At 45.6% G+C, this 20030-nt stretch overlaps 1 protein-coding gene across 12 annotated transcripts in view; it reads right to left on the reverse strand.

Annotated features, from left to right (window-relative positions):
* Nucleotides 1-20030, reverse strand: part of LOC144942709 (calmodulin-binding transcription activator 1-like) — a 529165-nt gene that overhangs the window by 39703 nt on the left and 469432 nt on the right. For all 12 annotated transcript variants that reach the window (XM_078869561.1, XM_078869566.1, XM_078869559.1 and 9 more), the window contains 5 exons: nucleotides 13655-13848; nucleotides 10593-10671; nucleotides 6588-6769; nucleotides 1870-2003; nucleotides 132-670 (listed from right to left, as the gene is read on the reverse strand). In XM_078869561.1, coding sequence (XP_078725687.1) covers nucleotides 132-670; nucleotides 1870-2003; nucleotides 6588-6769; nucleotides 10593-10671; nucleotides 13655-13848 — 1128 coding nt within the window. The remainder of the gene's footprint in view (nucleotides 1-131; nucleotides 671-1869; nucleotides 2004-6587; nucleotides 6770-10592; nucleotides 10672-13654; nucleotides 13849-20030) is intronic.

Raw genomic sequence — 20030 nt, forward strand, 5'->3', positions numbered from 1 at the left:
AAAGTAACCAAAGCAATCAAACGCCGGTGTACGCGGTGTACACATGTTCTAAACAAACGAGTTTAAACAACACACGTCCAAGCAAGCCGGCGCTGGGCTCTCATCACAACCGCACAGCAGCCGAGTCGTACCTGGAGCACCTCCATGGCCGGGAGGTATGCCTCGTTCTCTAGGTTCTCGCTGTAGGACAGCAGCTCGGCCTCCGCCATCTCCCTCTCCGCCGCCTCCCGCTGGGCCGAACCGCGCTCCAGCTCTCGCGCGGCGCTCGCGGGTGCCATGGGGAACAGGAAGACGGGCGCCTGCGCCTGGGCGCTCGTGTCGGACGACACCTCCATCTCCTCGTCCCGCTGCGATGGGGCGCCGGACGGCCGACTCGCGAAGCCGCCGGTGGTGGCGGCGGCAGTGGCGCCGTTGGCGGGCAGCGGGGTGGCGCTCACCGCAAAGACGCCCGCGGTCGGAGGGCCGCTTCGGTCGGTGGCGAAGGGCAGGGGGTCGCTGCGGCTCGACGGGAAGGCGGGGATTGGGGAGACGAAGGCCTGCGAGGTGGCCACGTCGGGGCTGGGCAGCGGGGAGTCCTGCTCGGGGGAACCGTGGGACGAGTGTGTAGAGAGTGGGCTCCGCGTGTCCGAGATTGTCGGTGATGACACCGAGCTGCTGAGCACGCTCAGGCCTGAGGGCGAGTCACGAGCGAGAAAGGCCGGCGGTGAGTTTGCGCCACAGTGCTATACTTGCGAAGTGCACCCCAGAGTTTTCATGGAGTGCTCTTGTCAATATCATTTGGTAACCCAGCAGCATTTGTTGTTTTAACAAGCGTGAGTCTGCTGATGAGACTGAGAATGTCAAAACCGATCGAGCGTTTTCTTTTGCTGAAATAAAATCCTGCTTGGATAATTTTGGTCTGAAGCACTAATAGGCTGATGGACTTTAAATGTGATGTTCAAGACCAACTTTACCAAACTACTGGCATATTTCCTCATGCATTTTCATTATTCCCCCCCATGGAATTAATATATTATTTAAACTAAGAAAACCCATTATTAAAACGTGCTGTTTTTACTTCACTGCAAAAAAACACAATAAAAAAAGCTAATCTAGCCGAGTAGAATGGCCTTCATATATATCAAATATATATGATTTTACTCACCACACAAAAAACGTAACACAACAAGAAACATCAATGAAAATATCAATAGTAATTCTATGAAGCTAAAAACATGTGTGGCATCGTTATTGCAAACGGACGTCCAAGTGAAGCCAATGAAATACAAAGGTGGTTGATTGGGGTGGCTCAGAGGACTTGAAGCCCACGTCCAAAACAATTGAGGAAATACTACAAAGGTCACAAGGTACGGCCCCCCAGGCAACACTCAAGGCTTCTCGTCCACGACAAGTGCATCGCTCTTAGTCACGTGAGACGTGACATCACACGCAGGAGTGAGTCAATTTCCTTCATCGCTAATAGCCCTCCCACTCGACTCTGTTCTCACCAGGTCATTGAACATTGTGAATGCGATGGCCGCACATCTTAAGAGAGGAGAGTGCTGAAATAATTTAATATGGGAGAGCGTGGCAAAATAACACCCACGTGCCTGACGCAACAGTGGAAGTTAATGGATAAACTAAGAGCTAGTAAATACAAAAGATGACATAGCTATGAGGAATAATCTAGCATTTTCTTTTTGTAAAAAAACAACAACTCATATATAAAGTATTAACGATAAAAAAAACTGCGTGTATTTTTACACCGTAAACTTTTTGAGCCACCCATGCGATGATGAACGTGACACTGAGGCATCACGCGAATCAGCTCGAAAGCAAACGGGGGCAGAAAGAAGCGAATGGGTAGGGGCTCCGAGCGAGCAGACTTACCCGTGTCTGGGCTCGTCGACAGCTGAGAGAAAGAGGGAGACGGCACCCCAAGGGAGTCCTGAGTGCTGGTGCCCGTGCTCCAGACTGTGGAGCCACTGTCCCCACGCCCAGGGGCCTCCACCCTGTGCGGTGGCCTGCAGAGACAACACACGCCACGCGAAGATAAATAGGTCCCCACGTGTAGCCTTAAACAGACTGTTGGGGAAAGTACCATTAGCGAGCAGCACCTATGAAGGCTGACACTGTGGTACATGAGAGGATGGGTGACCAGCACCACGCCCGGCCGCCTTTATATCCCCAGTGGCGATGTTTAGACATTGCCACCAGGTACTCATTTGAGGCCGAGTCAGCCTAGGGGAGGCCAAGGGCCGGTTCAGATAATCGTCACTGGTGTTGGCTGTGCCACCGCTCCCCACCTGCAAGTGCCCCACACACACCTATGAGTGACACACCATCTGTGGGCACCAAGGTCACCCTGTGGCATGTGAAGGTTTGCCAGCCAATAGACTGGCCACCCTTATCTTGCCTGCTGTTGTGTGTTAACCCGAAACCTGAGTTTCCCTGAGTTTTGTTGTCACGAGGACATGGGGATACAAGCTACCGATGAGGTTTCTGGAAATCGGTACTTTTTGGAGTTTGCAGAGATGTTACTTATGCATACAATCAAGAAAACATATTTATATGACAGTGAATATTTTATCGCATGGAGTCAAGAGCAACTCAAATGTATGTTTGGTTGGCAAAAAAACATCGGCACTTAAACTGCCTTAGCTCATACACTTACCTTAATGTGAAAAATGATTGCCATCTGCTGCTGTTGCTGTTTAGATGCATCCCTTCTGATTTCCCATCGGAGCTATGGAACGCCCCTGTTTCCATTTGCCCATTACGATTATTATTATTAGGGTATGTGTTCATCTCTGTGATAAAATCCTTCTCCATGTTCATTGAATTCTCTCTATGGAGCTCAAAGATAACCCCTGATAAGACTTTCTTGCACAATGTCCTCTCGGTTATATAAAAATAATTGACCAGATCCATGGTGCATTTTTTTCAGCATCAGTGAAATAAAACAATACACGAAACTACAAGCAGTGTTCTCTTGTTAAATATGTGTCCATTGAAAGTATTGCCACGTCCAATAATGAAAGATATCAATCACTACCTTAGGTTGGTTTCGTCAAGCATTTTAGGTCAAGAGTAATATGTGTGTGTGTCGTTATTCAAGCTTCAATTAGAAGCATATAATCGGAACTATATGCTTCTAATCCGACAAGCAAGATGACATGGGTTCTCAAGTAGAGCTGTACAGACGTATCTCTATTGTCAATCCTCTGCTTGACATGGGCATCCCCAAGTCATGCGGGTCGGCGGGGGGGGGGGTCACTTGACCATACTTCACCACGTTGGTAAGTGCAGGTTGGTGAAGGCAGGGTTTATAGACGTGGCACCACAGAATTACAATACAGCGGTGGATTTTGCTTCACTGCTGTCTGCCGCGCAATAGCTGAGCCCCCACAGCCGTGGCCTATAACGCCTATTATGCACAGCACCTATCCAAACAATAACCTGCCCGAGCTTCTCTAGATCTGATGAGGAAATCAGGTGCATAGCCCCCCCGCCACCCACCCCCAGATAATTAAAGACGATGCCACCATTGTTACGATCTCACGCTCTTATACCTTGACGCCCTGCTCTACTTTTGTGATTGGTCCGAGAAAATTCACCGCAGATTTTCAGTAAGATTATTGAGCCGCAGTGGTGATGTTGACTCAACAAGGTGGATCTTGGCAAGCCATTAATGAAAGATAAAGTTTTTTTTATTTTAAACATAAATTTTACCAAAATAGCAACGGATTTCTTTTCCCCATTCAAAGAGCACTATTGTTCACAGTGCGATTTACAACCCCACATAAAGGGCTGTGATGAAACCGGTATAGATCCAATCAATTGTTGATGTCTTTTTTTTTATAAACATGATTTATCTACAACCAGCAATGGCTTTAAAAGCTGTCAAGGATTTTCATGTTTTCAGAAAATGAAACCCGACAGCAAACACTTACGAAATATTTTTGACAATGTATGCAATTCTTAATATAAGTGATGCAAACGAATAACTTTATAATAGAAAGGTGAAGCGATAAACAATTGTGATTAGGCGTTTGTTGTGGCACCGGTGACAACTGAACAAGTACACCCGATTAATACCGCATATGGTTTCAATCTCCTCCATCAATGTAGACATTAAACATAAGCCAATAAATGCAGTGCGATTGTGGCCATGCAACTCATACTATGTATGTGTAGTGATATAGAATGGATCACTACAGCGCGTAGCTCTAATTACAGTAGAATGAGGAAATATGGGCGTAGAGGCGAGCACACCATGCAGTACCACACAGTGGGTCGCTAGCGTGCGTGGCACTGGGTGCTAGCCGAGAGAGGCTGATGAGTCCTACCGACAGAGTAGGGGATAGCAGGCACTCCGCCAGCACAGCGAGTGAATGCCATGTAATTGGTCACGAGGGAGCGTGGTGCGGGCTGCTGGCAGAAGGGGGCACATGAGGACGAGTCACCCCGGCCTCGGGTGAAACACGCGATGGGCCGGGGTGAGGAATGTGGGGGCAAAGGTGATCGAGGGGACACGGGAAGTGTAGTCGGGAATCTTCTGGAGAGAGTTCCTGAAGGGGACGTGGTTAAGGGTGGAGCCGGGCAGGTGGCACGTGCAAGGTGGCCTGGAACCTTCGGGAATGTTCCCGAAGGGGGCGCGCCGAGGGCAGAGCTAGGCCGCGCCGAGAGAGATAAAAGGGAAGCCCCGATCAAAGATCGGGGTTCTCTGCAGGTGCTATGCCTTCGTCTTCCTGTCTCCGTTCCCAACGTCGTGGGTCAGACAGCACGTTGGCTACTCTGACCCGTTTATAGTTATCCCGTGTGTAACGGTGTGTAAGAGATAGGCATATTGTAGTCCCCGTGTGTAACGGTGTTATATAGTCTAGAATAAACGTTGTTGCCTCCTAACTAGTGTCTCCAAAGTGATTCACTACATATGTATGTACGTACGTTGAACGTCTTTCGCAACGTATGTCGCCATCAATGCTAATCGGAGGTGCGGGGGAAGAAGAACAAACTAAACACACAAAAAGAAAACCTAAGAGTATGAGTACACAAAAAGCAGTTCTAGAGAAATTCTTTTCAATCTACGTTTAAAAGTGCATAGCCCCAGTGGCTTTCTATATCGGAAGAAATAGCGTTTCAGATGGCTGCAGAAGCACATCTGAAAGCGTGCAATGCAGTGACTATCTTTATTCGATGGCCAGCGAAAAGTCACCCCTGCAAGGATGCTGGTTTATGTTCCCTGATTAGATCAGCAAGGTATTTCGGTTGATTCGTGGCAAGCACTTCGTGTGACATGAGTGTGACCTTAAACTACGCACTATATAAGTAAACTGCTGTAGTCTACGCTCCGTCAAAGGACGAGGGAAAAGTTAAACTCTTTTTCCTGATGCCTTATCGTTAGGATGGAGCAGACCTCGACATTGGCATTTGGCCTCCTGAACCTATTGCCATCACACGAAAGAGCAGGCAAACGACGCTGCGTGTGGTTCATGGTTTGAAAGGACAAATGCGTGAGAAAAATGTACACCACAGGGAAAGCCATCTCACATTTATTATTTGCTAGCATGAAAGCCACAAGGCTTGTGGTGAGGTGACTGTGCCAACTTGTGTGCCAGAGCCCAGCCCACGAAACAAATTTGTTCGTCAAGTTATGACCGGTATATCCTGTTCTCCCCACTCATTATTTACACACTGGGCTCCAAGCCAGATGGTAGTCCTTTATAATTTCTCGGAATCCCAGCAGACTCCTAGGGAACATGAAGAGTGCTAGTTTGCATTCAAGCTTCATTGGCATCATTCAAAGCAATTGAAATGTTCACACTGGTATAAAATCTTGAGGGTCTCCTCAGTAGTACTGGTAAAAGTCATTAATCTTGGCTCTCGCAGGGGTGCCACGGTGACACGAGGTCGTGGGTTCGCCTATATATTTGGAGTTTGCATGTTCTTACTCCCCATCGTGGCATGGATTTTTCTCCGGGTCCACCGGTCTTTTCCCTCCATATTTAGAAACACGCGTTTAGAGTATTTGGCTGCTATAAATTCCCACTTGATAAGCCACTTTGTTGAGCTATCATTTGTGGCCAGGTCGTTTCTGGAAAAAGAGCGAAATAGTTCAGTGGGGACTTACCTTGTAAAATAAAAAAAAAATTGTTATATGGCTGCAGTGCACATTTACAAATAGTAGCATATGATCGACTATTGTACTCTACACACATCTAAGCTGTGCACTACCACATTTTGCTGTTGTGTATGCGTTTCTGCTGTGGTGTGATGGTTAGCACACAGGACTTGCAATCCAGATGTTTTTGGATCACTCTCATAAATTATCCCCCCCCCCACCTATGCCCACCCAGCAGTTTAAGCAGGTAACACCACAGCCAGTCGATCGGCAGGTCACGTGTGGTGGGCTAATTGGGGGATAGTCTAACCTCTGACTAGCATGGAAGAGTAGGCCAAATCCCCTCCAGAGGGGCACTAAGGGTCTTGCCTCCAGTGGAGGCCCTTCCGCCAGCAGTGCAGCGAGTGAGTATTTGCAGGGCCGCCTCTTAGCCTTTTCCGGTAGCGCACGGGTTACGCTAAAGCCCCCCGTGCTTGGCCCTTACCTGGCGTCCACCCCCTGCTGCCTCTGCAGCTCGTCGAGACACGCGGCCAGACGGACGTGTCCGCGTGCGTGAGCCACGCTCAGGGGCAGGCGGCCCAGCGAGTCCGGGATGGAGAGGGCCCGGCTGTTCCATTGGTACAGCACCACCGCCGCGTCGACGTGGCCCAAGGCGCACGCCCACATCTGCGCGGAAAGACACGGCGGCGTCACGCAAACGACTTTCACATCGTGCCCATTCCGACAGACGCTTGTCTTGTGAAGGGCATCGTGGACATTGGCAAGCATGCGGGAATAAAATCTCCCGTTTTGTGTGGGGTACACGCGTGCAGAATGTCTACGCGGTGGTCAGCAGAGGGCAGCGCAGAAAAAAAATCCGTGTTGTACTGTACTATGCCCCCACGTCTATGCGTCTCGCCTTCACCAATCCACGCTGATTATGGTGAAGGGGGTTTGCTTATATGTATGTATGAATGTTGAACTTCTTTCGCACCATACAGTCAACCGTGCCAATTGGAGATGCGGGCAAAGGACAACAAACTAACACAAAAAGCAGTTCTAAAGAAATTAGTTTGTCAATCTTCCTAACATCGGAAGGAAGAGCGTTCCAGACGGCCGCAAAAGCACATGGTGGTCACCAACATGCTCCGCTATTATACCTGAGCCGGAGTGTGCCGGTGAGCACCTATGGAAACTAGGTTTGATGTAAGTGCTAAAATATAGTTAGACGTGTGCATGAACACCTGTAGGACAGGAGCACCATTCAACTAGTTGTCTTTGACAACAATGATTAATATAAACCTGTAACATAAAACCACACCAACACACGAGTCATTCCATTGCTCATGTTGGAATGTGACAATAAAGTGGACATGCTGATATTGCAACAGCCTGTTGATGACGTTCAGATAACAATCAAATGCCATTTCATCACAAAGAGGAAGTGAACGCTGCGTTGGTATGACTGCCATGCCATCACTAAGCAGAATTCCTTTACTTGCCCGCACAAAAAAAAGACAAAGATCTGCCTCATAACCTTAACACACTGTTGGAGCAAGTGCTGTTAGCGAACAGCACATATGAAGGCAAGCACGGTACCCGGTGGGGTGGGTGGCCAGTACCACACCTCGCCGCCTTTGTCTCCCTAGTAGCCATGTTTACACATTGCACCACGTACTCATTGGATGCTAAGTCATCCGAGGGGAAGCCCAGGATCGGTTCAGATAATCGTCACTGGCAGTGGCTGCGAGTGGGAATCAAACTCGGGGTCCCGGGTTCGCAGCGCAGCACGCTAACTTCGACACTGCCGCTCCCCACATGTGTGCGCACACATACACACGCATCGCGTGTGAAGACGGAATTATTTTACAAAATCAGTGCCGCTGGGAAGTTCCTTTTCAAGAGCTTAACAGAAACACCTCTATCCGCACTGAGCCAGATTTTGGCCACCATGACGTGAGAAAAAGTTTTCGAAGTAGCCTGGATTGACTCAGAGGAATGATTCTAAATTTAAATAATGCTAGATAGAGATTACTACAATAGCTACACAAACTCAACAATGTAATACTGTGCAGATGCAAAACGCACGTTCGATTATTAGGGTTCCTACGACTCAAGGGACCATGGCGTGTGAACATTGGACGCCTTGGGTTAAGGTTATATTTGAATTGCACCCACTTCAATTGGCACATGCTAATGAACAAAACACATGATTGAACTTTCCATGAAATACTATATTGTATTTTTCAAGTACCTCGATGATCCGATGAAAAAGGAAACGTTTGAGTTAAGGACTGGGCGTACTGGTTTGTCAAGATGCTGGCAATTTTATGTATGTATGTTGAACTTCTTACGCACCGTACGTAGCCAACCATGCTAATCAGAGGTGCGGGGTAAGGACAACAAACTAAAATACAAAAATCAGTTCTCAAGAAACGAGTTTTCCATCTAGACGATTTAAAAGTGCATAGCTCCAGTGTTTTTCTAACATCGGAAGGAAGAGGCATTCCAGACGGCCGCAAAAGCACATCTGAAAGTGCGGCGATGCAGTGACCGTCTTGGGAAACATGACAGCTAAAAACAAAATAAATAAGTACCTCCTATCTCCCCAACAACCCTCCAAAAAACAACCCATGCTTGCCCACGAGCCAAATACTTATCCACTAACTCCCTCATTCCACACACGAGCAATGTCGAATTTTTCACGGTCCAGGATGCAGAGTCAAATCAAGAATATAATTTTTACTGTCTCGTTTGCATCTTCTATATATGTCTATCTGTCCTGTTTGTAGAATTCTATTTGGTCCATGAGCTCAAATTAAAACATGATCATTTCGTTTCCACATAGCAGGCACAAATAGCAAACCATAATTTTTCACAAGTATGATGTGACGCACGCATTGTCTGACATCGTGCTGCTCGCAGCAGACATCGCAGCTGTCGCGATTTTTACCTGAAGACGGGCGCTTGTGTTGCGTTCGAAACGTCGTGATTTATTTTATATTTCGATTTAAAGCTTTCGTGACTGCAGGGATTCATCTTCTTGGTTTTTTTCGGTAAAGTCACGTAGAAGGGAAATAATAAAATAATAAAAATAAAACATAATAAATAATTCTCACGACGTTTCGGCCACAACGCAAGCAGCCGTCCTCAGGTGAAGAACAGGTCTGTCGGAAAGACAGCGTCTGAATGAAACACCACCAGGCTTGGAGCGTATATTATTTCTACCTACGTGACTTTACCGAAAGATGGAACCGTCACAGCTTGTGTTGCCTCCGAAACGTCGTGATTTTTATTTTATTTTACTTTTATTAATTTTAATGTTTTACCTACGTGACTTTACCGAAAAAACCTAAGAATATGAATTCCTTGCAGTCACGAAAGCTTCAAATCTAGAATTTACCGAAAGAACCAAAGAGTAGTGAAAGTGTGGCATCACTTTAAGTTAGACAAAGACAAACATTCCCTGTTTAGCCGACACAGAGGCTGTTGGGGCAAGTGCTGTTAGCGAGCACCTATGAAGGCCGGCACAGGGCATGAGGGCGGTGGTGTGGCTATTAACCATGGGACCTACCAGATCCACGCACTGTCCTATTTTATGTATGCCTATTTTGCTTTTATTAATTTTACTTAACGTAAAGTGGAGTAGCTTCCTATTCCATCCAATTTTTCCAGGGAAAAAAGGAGTCGCGTGGCTACTTACATCTTTTTTTCCACATTTATTTTCAAATGGCAATGCACTTTGATCAGTATAGGGCTGCACCTGCTATGATGAAAAACTGCACTCGTCAACATAGACACACAAAGAGAAAAGATCCCCGTATAGTCTTAACGGACTGTTTGGGGGGCTTGTGCTGCTAGCGAGGCACCTATGAAGGCCAGCACAGTGAATGAGTGGGGTGGCGTGCCTTTAGGTTATACAGAGTTCAACAGACAACATGACACAATGGGGGTTTTAAATGTCGATTGTATGTCGTTAGTCGATCAATATAACCAACAACAACACACAGCCTCACAAATCTGCTCTGCTTCAACAAGGACAAAACATTGTCTTCTCCAAGAATAAAACAAATACTTCCATGTCTCAATGCTCCTTTAATCTGCTCGCTTGTACACACAAACCTTAGGGCAGGAAAATAAACCCTATAAATGGCATTGTATTCGTAGCATTGCACCAAGTGCTATTTGGGCGTTTAGTGCTATTTGCTATAAATGTCTTCATTTTACTGCGTATATGCTGCATGCACGGTGCTACAATATAAATATATGGGAATTTACTCAGGAGTGATTCATACAAGTTAACTTTGATAACGTAACATTTTATTCATACACTGTTAACACTCTCTCTACAGAATTGGCTAGGTTGATACATCTCATTCTAGGGCTTGTTCCCTGCCAGAATACGGGCAACCCCAGCTACGTACAATAATTGAATAGCCTCGATCATTAATCGATTGCAACGGCATGAGTGACGGTTGAGTGCAACAACGAAACAACAAAATTCACACACCAGGGGAGTGCAGGAGAAATGGTCGACGTTGAGAGGATCCACTTCGAATTCCAGGTCGATGCTCTCCGTGTGGTGGGACCTGGACAAAGGAAGCAGCACGTTCTCGGATGAAGAGTCCACTGCGTTGGCGTGAACGGTAGACACATTTTACATTGTCAAAACAAGTGGGGCAGCTTCTGCCCAAAAGAATGCGTGTGCCAAGAAAGAGCGATGCTGCTCTCGGTCAATGCACCCGTCCCAGAGGATAACTTTTCATGGACTATTACGGCAACAAACGCTGTAACTCAGCGGAGGGATGTTATTTCACGGCGGTACATTTACAATTAGGTTCACAAGAGAGTCAGTCATATCTAAAAGGGACTCAAATCATGTTTGTTGTGCGTTATAGATTGATTCCTTTTTAACTTCTTAATGCACGATGTATTTTTTTTACAACTGGCTTTAATGGCGATGAGCAATGACGCGCCAGTGCCAAAGTGCGCATTAGCCATCACGTATACAATAAATCTGACACGTTCAGTCCACAAACAGCACCGGCACAAATAAGGAACGGTGATCATTTTGAAGAGACAGTTGCTTACATGGCAATGCTCTTTAACCGGCACATTTCGCCGTTTGCAGGACACGCGTATAATTTGTTGGCGCAGCTTGTCACAAGTGTTTCACTGAAGCCCACCGTGTGTTGGTGCAAAGGGACTACAGCTGTATGACTTGTGAAAATAATGTGTTCGTATTGTAAACCTCTAGCGCCGTACCCACTTCATCACAGTCATTAAAGTAAAAGATGACCCCTGATGTTTGATTTTGAGTACCAGCACAAGTGAATTTGCAGGGTTTATAATGGGTGCAGAGGTTGAAAATGTTTGCCTTTTGTATTACAAAGACAGATTTTTCGCAAAGTTCGTGGACTGAAAATAATTGTAACGCATCGAAGGCATTTTCCAACACCAGGATTTTATTTATGAGCTCGTGTTTTGAACTTTACACGCATGTTGTGAAATTGTGCACAGCCGATAATTAAGTGCCTTTCTCTAAGACAGGCTTCGTCTACTCTATCTGTTCTTACTGAAGATGGCCAGGCGGCAGAAACGGAAAGATGAATCTTTCCTCTCCAGTGACGGTATTAAAAGAAAACCTGTTAGTTTTAATTAGCCACTAAGTTTAGACATTTCCAATACAAATTCTGAAAATTATTTTAATATTTGCTGTTAAAGTTTAGTTCTCAGAATATGATCATCTATATTTGAGGAAACATTTATAGAACTTTCAATAAAATGTACGACAATTAATTTAAGATGCAAGGGCCAAATTTCATGTAAAGGCCACTTTACAGATTGCAATCTCTTCCCATTCCTTCTTTGTAAAGGGGCACTCAACTAAAATAAATGGCAATTAGTTCCTGTGCTTGCCCACGACTCTGACTGGGGCTTTGTATTTAGTTCGTAAAGGGGAATTTGGCCTTTTTTACATTTTCAGGAACACAGCCTTAACCCTTCTTGACAGCTATGGGGTCTATTCATGAAACACAACACCTATCACTCTGCAGCTTTTACGACAATCTCAGGATTACATGTGTTACCGACACTGCAACTATATCCGTGTTTGAAATTTGCTGTTGGTTAAGCGAGCTTTGCATGTTATTTTTGTGGGTTCTTAGCACCACAGGCGACGATAAAGGCGTGGCCCATCCCTAGGTATTTATCTGAAAGGAGAGCGAGGACGATATTACGGTGGTGAACGATTGGGGGGAAAGAAACACGTTCATACCTTTGACTTAAAACTATTGTGACTGCAGGAATTCATATTCTTTGGATCTTTCGGTAAAGTCACGTAGATAGGAAAAATAATAAAAACCACGATGTTTCAATTGGAATGTGACTTTACCGAAAGAACCAAAGAACATTCATACCTATCAATCCATACGGTTTACCCGTATTTCTGTTCAGATAAATTTAGTTTTCAGGTCCATACGGCGTACAGCCATTTTAATACGGGCAAAAAAATAGCCTATTTTTTGTATTTCTCTCTTGTGATGGGACTTTGTAGGATGAACATTGAGATTTATAAGGGCACGAGGTGACCAATAAGGTCTGAATTGGTCTGTAATAAGGTAAGGGGATGACAGGTATGCACATTCAAAATGTGCATTTAGCATAATGTAGTTCGTGCAACACATACACAGGCTGAGCGCAGGAAATGCAACTTCAAATTTACTTTAGTCAATTGCAGAGTTTAAGCTTTGGCATGGGGCATCTAAATCCAATGGCTTAGCTTGGGGTTTGCAAGTTCAGTCGGCTTCGTATGGGATTTGTACGTTCAATATGCTTCGGACAGTTTGTGTAAGATCAACAAGACATAATTGTTTTTTTACCCTTCTATCTGGCAACAAAACTGACACCTTTTTACAAGGAGTCATGTTTGCATAGACCGCAATACCTGCAGTCATAATACAAACAAAAGAACATAACTCTGATAATGTGCACTGTCCTTGAAGTTGATTGGTCCACACCCGAGACAGCTTTCCTTAGAGCCTAGTCGCACATGGGTTGGACCAGATGACGCCAAAAGGCGCACAACTCAAAGACAATGCACCATCAGAGTATGAGAGCTCGGGGCAAGCATCTACACTATGGGAACCTCATTTGCCAGTAAAAATATGATAATTGGTTTTTTACCCTTCAATCTGGCAACAAAACTGACACCTTTTTACAAGGAGTCATGTTTGCATAGACCCACCACTGCTGGCAGAAGGGCCTCCAAGAGAGGAAGTCCTAGAAAGCCCCTCTGGAGGGTATTCAGTCGGTTCTCCAAACACCAGCCAGACGACTTGGAAGCGGTGGGCATACCCAGACTTGACCCCACCACACGCAAACCTACTATCAACTACCTGCCGTGCACCCATTTATATTGCCGTGCTGGCAGATCGAACCGGCGACCAACTCGGATCGCAAATCCCGGCGTGCCAACCGTTACGCCCGTGGCAGGTATCCCACGTCGTCCCATCGGAGCCAACGACGTGTGACAACAGAGGGGGGCCCCCTCGCCCGCGTCGTAGGATGTACCTCCACTTGATGAGCGTCTGGATGAGGCGCGTGTAACCTTGCGCGGCAGCCAGGTGCAGCAGGGTCATGCCCCGGAAGCTCTTGGCGTGCACGAGCCGCTCCGCCTTGCCCCAGCACGCGCTAGCCATCATGTGCTCGCACACGGCGATGATGCGCTCCTCGAACGAACCGCCCGCCTCTCCCGCCGCGCAGCCCTGACAGGAACGAGAGAGAGGAGAAGAGAGAGAGAGAAAGGCAACAGTGATGCACCATCCTACGCTGTCAACCTATCCAATGCTTTTACTGTAAGATCTGACCATGTCCCACACCCCCCATTAGTACGGTTGGCTATGTGCGATGCAAACGAAGCTCAAAATACATGTCTGTCCAGTGCTCGCCGAGCTGCCTTGGATTCTGGTTGCCGAATGAATGCATTATAAGGTCGCCCTCATTACACACAAAGTGCGTGCCACAAATGAACTACATTAACTTTCTGATCTCATCAAGGAGCATAAACAATCACGCGAACTCCAGTCATGCTCGCAGCAGCTTTTGGCTCACCATCGAACAAAGACTGTCACTGCATCACGCGCTTCCAGATGTGCTTCTGTGGCCGTCTGGAATGCTCTTCCTTCCGATATTAGGAACCTACTGGAGCTATGCACTTTTAAATATAGATTGAAAACTCATGGTGTCTAGATGCACGAATATCCAAACCATGTAACGCGTTACAGGCATTGCACCAGTGAACAACTTTTCCACAATTCACTAATAAAGAGGGCATCACTTTTTATTGCTATTAACTCTTTTTTTTTAAATAGTCAAGGATGATGATGGTGACAACCTAAAACACTGTTCAGGAAGGCAAAGAGAAAGCACCTCAAACGTCATTCCCCCGTGATGGCTCAAGGACAACTGGTTTTCATAGAGTCGTCACCGACACACTCCACATTGGTATCTCAGTCGCAGCGTGTCTGTGACCCCCATGTGAACAACACAGTACGGCAGCGTGGTGCTGCGAGGCGAAAGAGAAGCGAGATTGAGCGTGAAGGACCTCTGACTGGCGCGGTTGACTACGTATGGTGTGAAAGACGTTCAACAAACATAACATACAAGGAGGGAGCTTGGACCTGCCATGGATCTGCCCTTATGCACGAGGCCTTTAGAAGAAGGACGACGTTGGGTTAATTCTGAAAGGAAAGGTGTGGTCTCACAAATAACTCAGGGAATCACACCCTGGGGTCCTGTCGCTCATTTGGTGCAATGCAAAACGCCGGCTGAAATGTTTAATCAACACTGTTATATAGAAGGGAACATGCAGTCTTAATAAAAAATATAGACAGCTCGTATATTTATAACCAGGAAATAACCCACTGAGATAGTGTTTCTTTTGCAGGGACATCTAAGGTAAACTGCAGGCAAAATAAAATACTTTACAAGGTACATAAAAAAACAGTGTGAATAAAATCAATATACAATAACGTGATAAATATCGAATTCATAAGTAATGCACACATACTTTTACAAACTGTTGCTAACTTCAGATAGTGTTCAAGTGACGAAAGCTGCCAACAGCAGCATAATACAAGAAAAAGGTAAACATGTGCAAACGTTTTAATTAATATTCTTGACGCTCTTGGTAGCAGTCACTTAAAAAGAGATTGAGGTCAAACGCTGTGGTGTAGGGGTCAGCACACTGTGGATACGCAGAGGGCGAGTTTATTAAATCCCCCCTGCCTCCGTCCACCCAGGAGTGCAAATGCATTAACACCGCAGTTAGTCGATCGGGAAGGCCACGTGGTGGCGGTGGGGTAAAGTGCGAACACTCCCGACCTCTTCCAAAACATCTAGGCAGCGTGGAAGAGTAGGCCAAATACCATCTTAAGTGGGTCACTCTGAGGGCTTCCTCAAGCGGCGGCAGCCCCTTCCATCAACAGCGGTGTGAGTGGGGTAATTTCATCTTTGCGCCTTCACATTTCCCGCGCGGTGGACAACTGCACGGGGCTATTACTGGAAAGAGGAGCGACAGAGGGCCGCACCCGTTTATACGCAGTGCGCACTCTCGTCACTCCAGGAGCCGCATGAGTGGAGGCGCGCTCGCTGCTATGTGACCTTGATCATCTCCAGTGTGCGTGTTGGGTTTAATGCGGAAACGGGGGGGGAGAGAGATTTGCCCGAAATGATGACAGTACCTCGCTGGTTATTCATAAACGTCAATAATAATATCGTCAACGACCGCTCAGAATGACACGCTCCGAATGTGTTCCACTGCCTTCTGGTATTTACGCGCTAAAATGAAAACTTTCCCATGGACGACCGCAGGCTCTGGATTCAAGTGACTTAGCGGCCAGTTGCGTGCGTGCTCTCTGCGTTCATCAACTTACATCCTCGCCTGTATCTGGCGAATGAGCTGATGGCCAGAGGCTTTTAAGTTCACTCCAAGTTCAGCAACGAAATTCGCCACGTCAATAAACGGCAGCAGGGGGAGTAGTTTCCATGAAATCCATGAGGATGAAGGCCCATAAAGGAGTAAGTTCAGGTCCAATAGTGCGGTGCTGGTGTGCGCGTGTAGTTTAACTATTGTCAAAGGGTACATTGCTCGTATTAAAAAAATCTAAGACTTATTAGCATTGAGGACGTTTTTGTTTTTTCAATATCTAGCAAGGTTGGCCAAGTAAACAGTTCCAATATTATGAGCTTGAGCATTGTCCTGTGTATGCATGTTAAAAGCTACAGTGAAAAATCACAGGATCTGATATTGATCAGTCTTCTTGAGCGTTTTCTTTTAAATGCATCAGCTAAATCATATGTGAATAAAATTGCAGCATTTACCAATGAAACTGCTCATCCAACAGTGCTGTCAAATCGTGAGGGATGTTAAAAGTGTGGACATTTCTCGTTGCTCCGCCTAATGGCTTCAATTCAAGCCTCATCACGGATATCTCAGTTAAACTAAATATAATTTAAGCTAAATATTTCTCAGTGACAAACAAGCAACACGTCGTTCCTGTTGAGACAAAAACTGAAAAACGACACACCCTTGCGAATATTTCCACGCTCCATATTTACGCTCAAGAATGAGCAAACGAGCTGCTGCTCCTTTGCTGCAATGGACTTGTTTGGTTACGTTCCCACGACGTGGGAGTGACGAGGCTGGCTGTGTAACTTGGGAACGCAAGGCCCGCCTGCCACCCCCCCGAGAGGCATGCAACCACCCACTGAAGCCACCGTACCCCGGGGGAAGTGCACGGCGAGTGCTTGTGAGCCATCGCTTGGCAACCAGAGAGCGCTAATTCAGAGCTGGACCTATGCACGACGGGCACATTGCCACGTTAAAGAGGTCGGCGCATTCACACAAACATTGCATCACGGAGATGTGTGAGGAGTTATCCTTTCATTGTGCTGAAAATCACAGTGGCCTTTATGCAGCGGTCTATGTCCGTGTGTATTGAATTGCATTACACTGTGGGAAGCGGTAGTGAAGCGGTTAGCGCACTGCGCTACGAACCCGGCGATACGAGTTCAATTCCCGCTAATTGCCAACACCAGTGACGATTATCTGAACCAGTCCTGGGCTTCTCCTCGGTCGACTCAGCCTCAAATGAGTAGCTAGTGTGGTGTTTAAGCATTGCCACACGGGAGACAAATGTGGTCACGCATTGTGCCTTCATAGGTGCTCGCTAACTGCACTTGCCCCAACAGTATGTAAAGGCTATACGGGGGACCTTTGTATTGTTTTGTATTTCATTAATATATTTTAAATACAATGAAACTAATTTAAAAGTAACTTTAAATTATACCATTATGATAAATACGAACTTTTTTTAATTAGAAGTATACAGGAGGATGTCTAACTTTTGGAAAGCCACACTAAACCACTATAATGAAAAGATTGTAAAACGACAGGTTGGTGGTAGATAGTAGGAGGTGGTTGAATTGTTGCCAAAATCTGAAAATTACTGACATTTCCTGTTCATATCAGGCTTTTTTGAGGTTGCATAAATTTGCCTCGATAAGCAAACAATTAATGCATCCAGAAGCAGTATTAACCAGCCCCCACCCCCAAAAAGTCTTCCCCATCAGCAAATTCTTTAGGCAAGGGGTGCTCTGATCACCACAGGAGACCCACCATGATACACAATCCCTGCTTAAATACTGAGTTTCTTTTCTTATTGTTGTTGCTGTTGTTGTAATTTGAACTTTAAATTGCTCCGGCAGCATAGCCAGATTGTGATTAAAAAAAGATTCCACTGGATGTAATTCAAGGTTCCTTTCACGAGCCAGTGATATAAACCAATGTGAATCCCCTATACTATTGCAATACGCATACGATTTCATTTCCAGTCGGAGAATATTTTAAATTATTATTGATCAAATTTCACCAGTTTTTTTTTATTTGAAGATGATTCAGGCTGTGTGCACAGTACATCATTTGCAAACTAAATGTCGGGATAAAAGTATTAATGCGCTGCACAAATATTGCCATGATTTTAACAAACTTGCACTAAATTCACAGGAACATTTGTAAGATAGCCAAATATTTACCTTTAAATTTCACACATATCACACATTAGGAGAAATTGTGAATGAAGTGATTATAATAGTGTAGTTGTGTTTTCACAAAAGATGGATTGCTGAAAACTGTGGTTGAGAATTTGAATATGAATATAAGTTTTGCAATTGATCATTGGTCTAAACAAAAATAACTCTGCGGTGGCCGGGTGGCTCAGATAACAGAGCGATAAGCTGGCACTGCAGAACCTGGGTTCAATCCCAGCCAGCTGCCTGTGACTAAACTGGGCTCTCAAGTGTTTGGAAATTATGGTCTTAGCCTGGTCACCCATAGCTGCTCACCTCCCCCCCCTCCCATCACATTACATTTGGTTCTGCATTTCATTCGTCTCAAATTCAGCTCTGAGAATGAAAAATATAAGTTTGACATGTGACCTACATTACTCTCAGCGGCAGAGCGGATGGGAAAATACTTCCTTGACCGTGCGGACCAAAGGTTACTTTAAGGGATCTCAGAGTAAGCTCTGCGATATCTGCTTTTGAGGCCTGTTCTGTAACATGAACTATGTAAACTATAGCTGGCAGATTTGACAAAAACAAATGTCTAGCTCATGAGCTGATCTATCCATCGTGTGTCTCCTTCGGACACGCCACGTGTGTATCAAGTCCCTCTGCTTAATTGAGGGGCATAATGTATGGCTGATGGCGGATAAAAGTCTCCAGGTTGTTTTAACGCTCTGGCAGTTTGAAATATATTCAAGACTTAATGCAATGATTGTGCCCGAACAGATAAGAACCTAATGATTTGCATGTCCATTCACTTGTGTTTTAAATTAGAAGGCTTCTCCAATTGATTTATTCTCATTCAAATCAGGAGGCATTTGGGTTCATCTGGGTTTTGGTAAAATATGAATGCTCGATAAAAACGACCCCTCTGAAATATCCTGGTGATAGAAAAAAACAATGGTATTATTTTCACAACGGTAACAAGGTTTATTCATTGATGCCAGATGGCGAGATACTGAAAGAGCAGATCTTGGTGGATGGCCTTTGTTGACTTTGTTGACTTTGCAACGGTTCCACGACACAGGAGATAGCAGGATGTGAAGCCAGGTGCGGTGGCATCAACGGAATTGATGGCCACGACCTTGTGACCTTGAATCCCAGCAGTCTTTGGCAGCAATAACTGCATACAACCCGAGTTCAAGCTTCAACCCAACTTTCGATGTGATTAACGAATGTAAATAGAAATAACCCAAGAGTATGAATGTAAATATTTGAGTTAAAGGGCTCAATTTTACTGTAAAAGTGTTAACAAAACATGGCCTTATTTTGAATGCTAAGTAGGCAGTATTTGTTAATCATGACTATGGTATTAAAACTACATGGTGTTTCTACACCACTCAAAGTGCCTTCCTCTGAATTTGTATTAATCGATTCTAGATTTGAAGCTTTCGTGACTGCAAGGAATCATCTTCTTAGGTTTTTTCGGTAAAGTCACGTAGAAAGTAAAATAAAATAAAAACAAAAATCACGACGTTTCGGAGGCAACACAAGTCTCCGTCATCAGGTGGGACCGTCACAGCCAGATTAGCTGTATCAAGTGAGGCAATGATTCAAGATGTAATCCCTTAAAAGCGAGTTGAGGGGGGAGGGAGAGGGAGGGGGGAGCTCATCAGACTATGGTAGCCAATGAAAGGAACGTATCGGGAGGGAGGGGGGGCGAGGCCAAAAGGGTGGGCGATGGACGTGGAAGCGCTTGTGCGCAAGCGGCCAATTACTGCACACGCCAACACAATGGAGCGATTGTGCGCAAGCGGCCAGCCACTGCACCCGCCAACACAATGGGCAGAGAGGAGGAGGGGAGGTCTAATACACATGATAG

Source organism: Lampetra fluviatilis, chromosome 28 (assembly GCF_964198595.1).
Source record: "Lampetra fluviatilis chromosome 28, kcLamFluv1.1, whole genome shotgun sequence".
In the NCBI taxonomy this organism is placed as follows: domain Eukaryota; kingdom Metazoa; phylum Chordata; class Hyperoartia; order Petromyzontiformes; family Petromyzontidae; genus Lampetra; species Lampetra fluviatilis.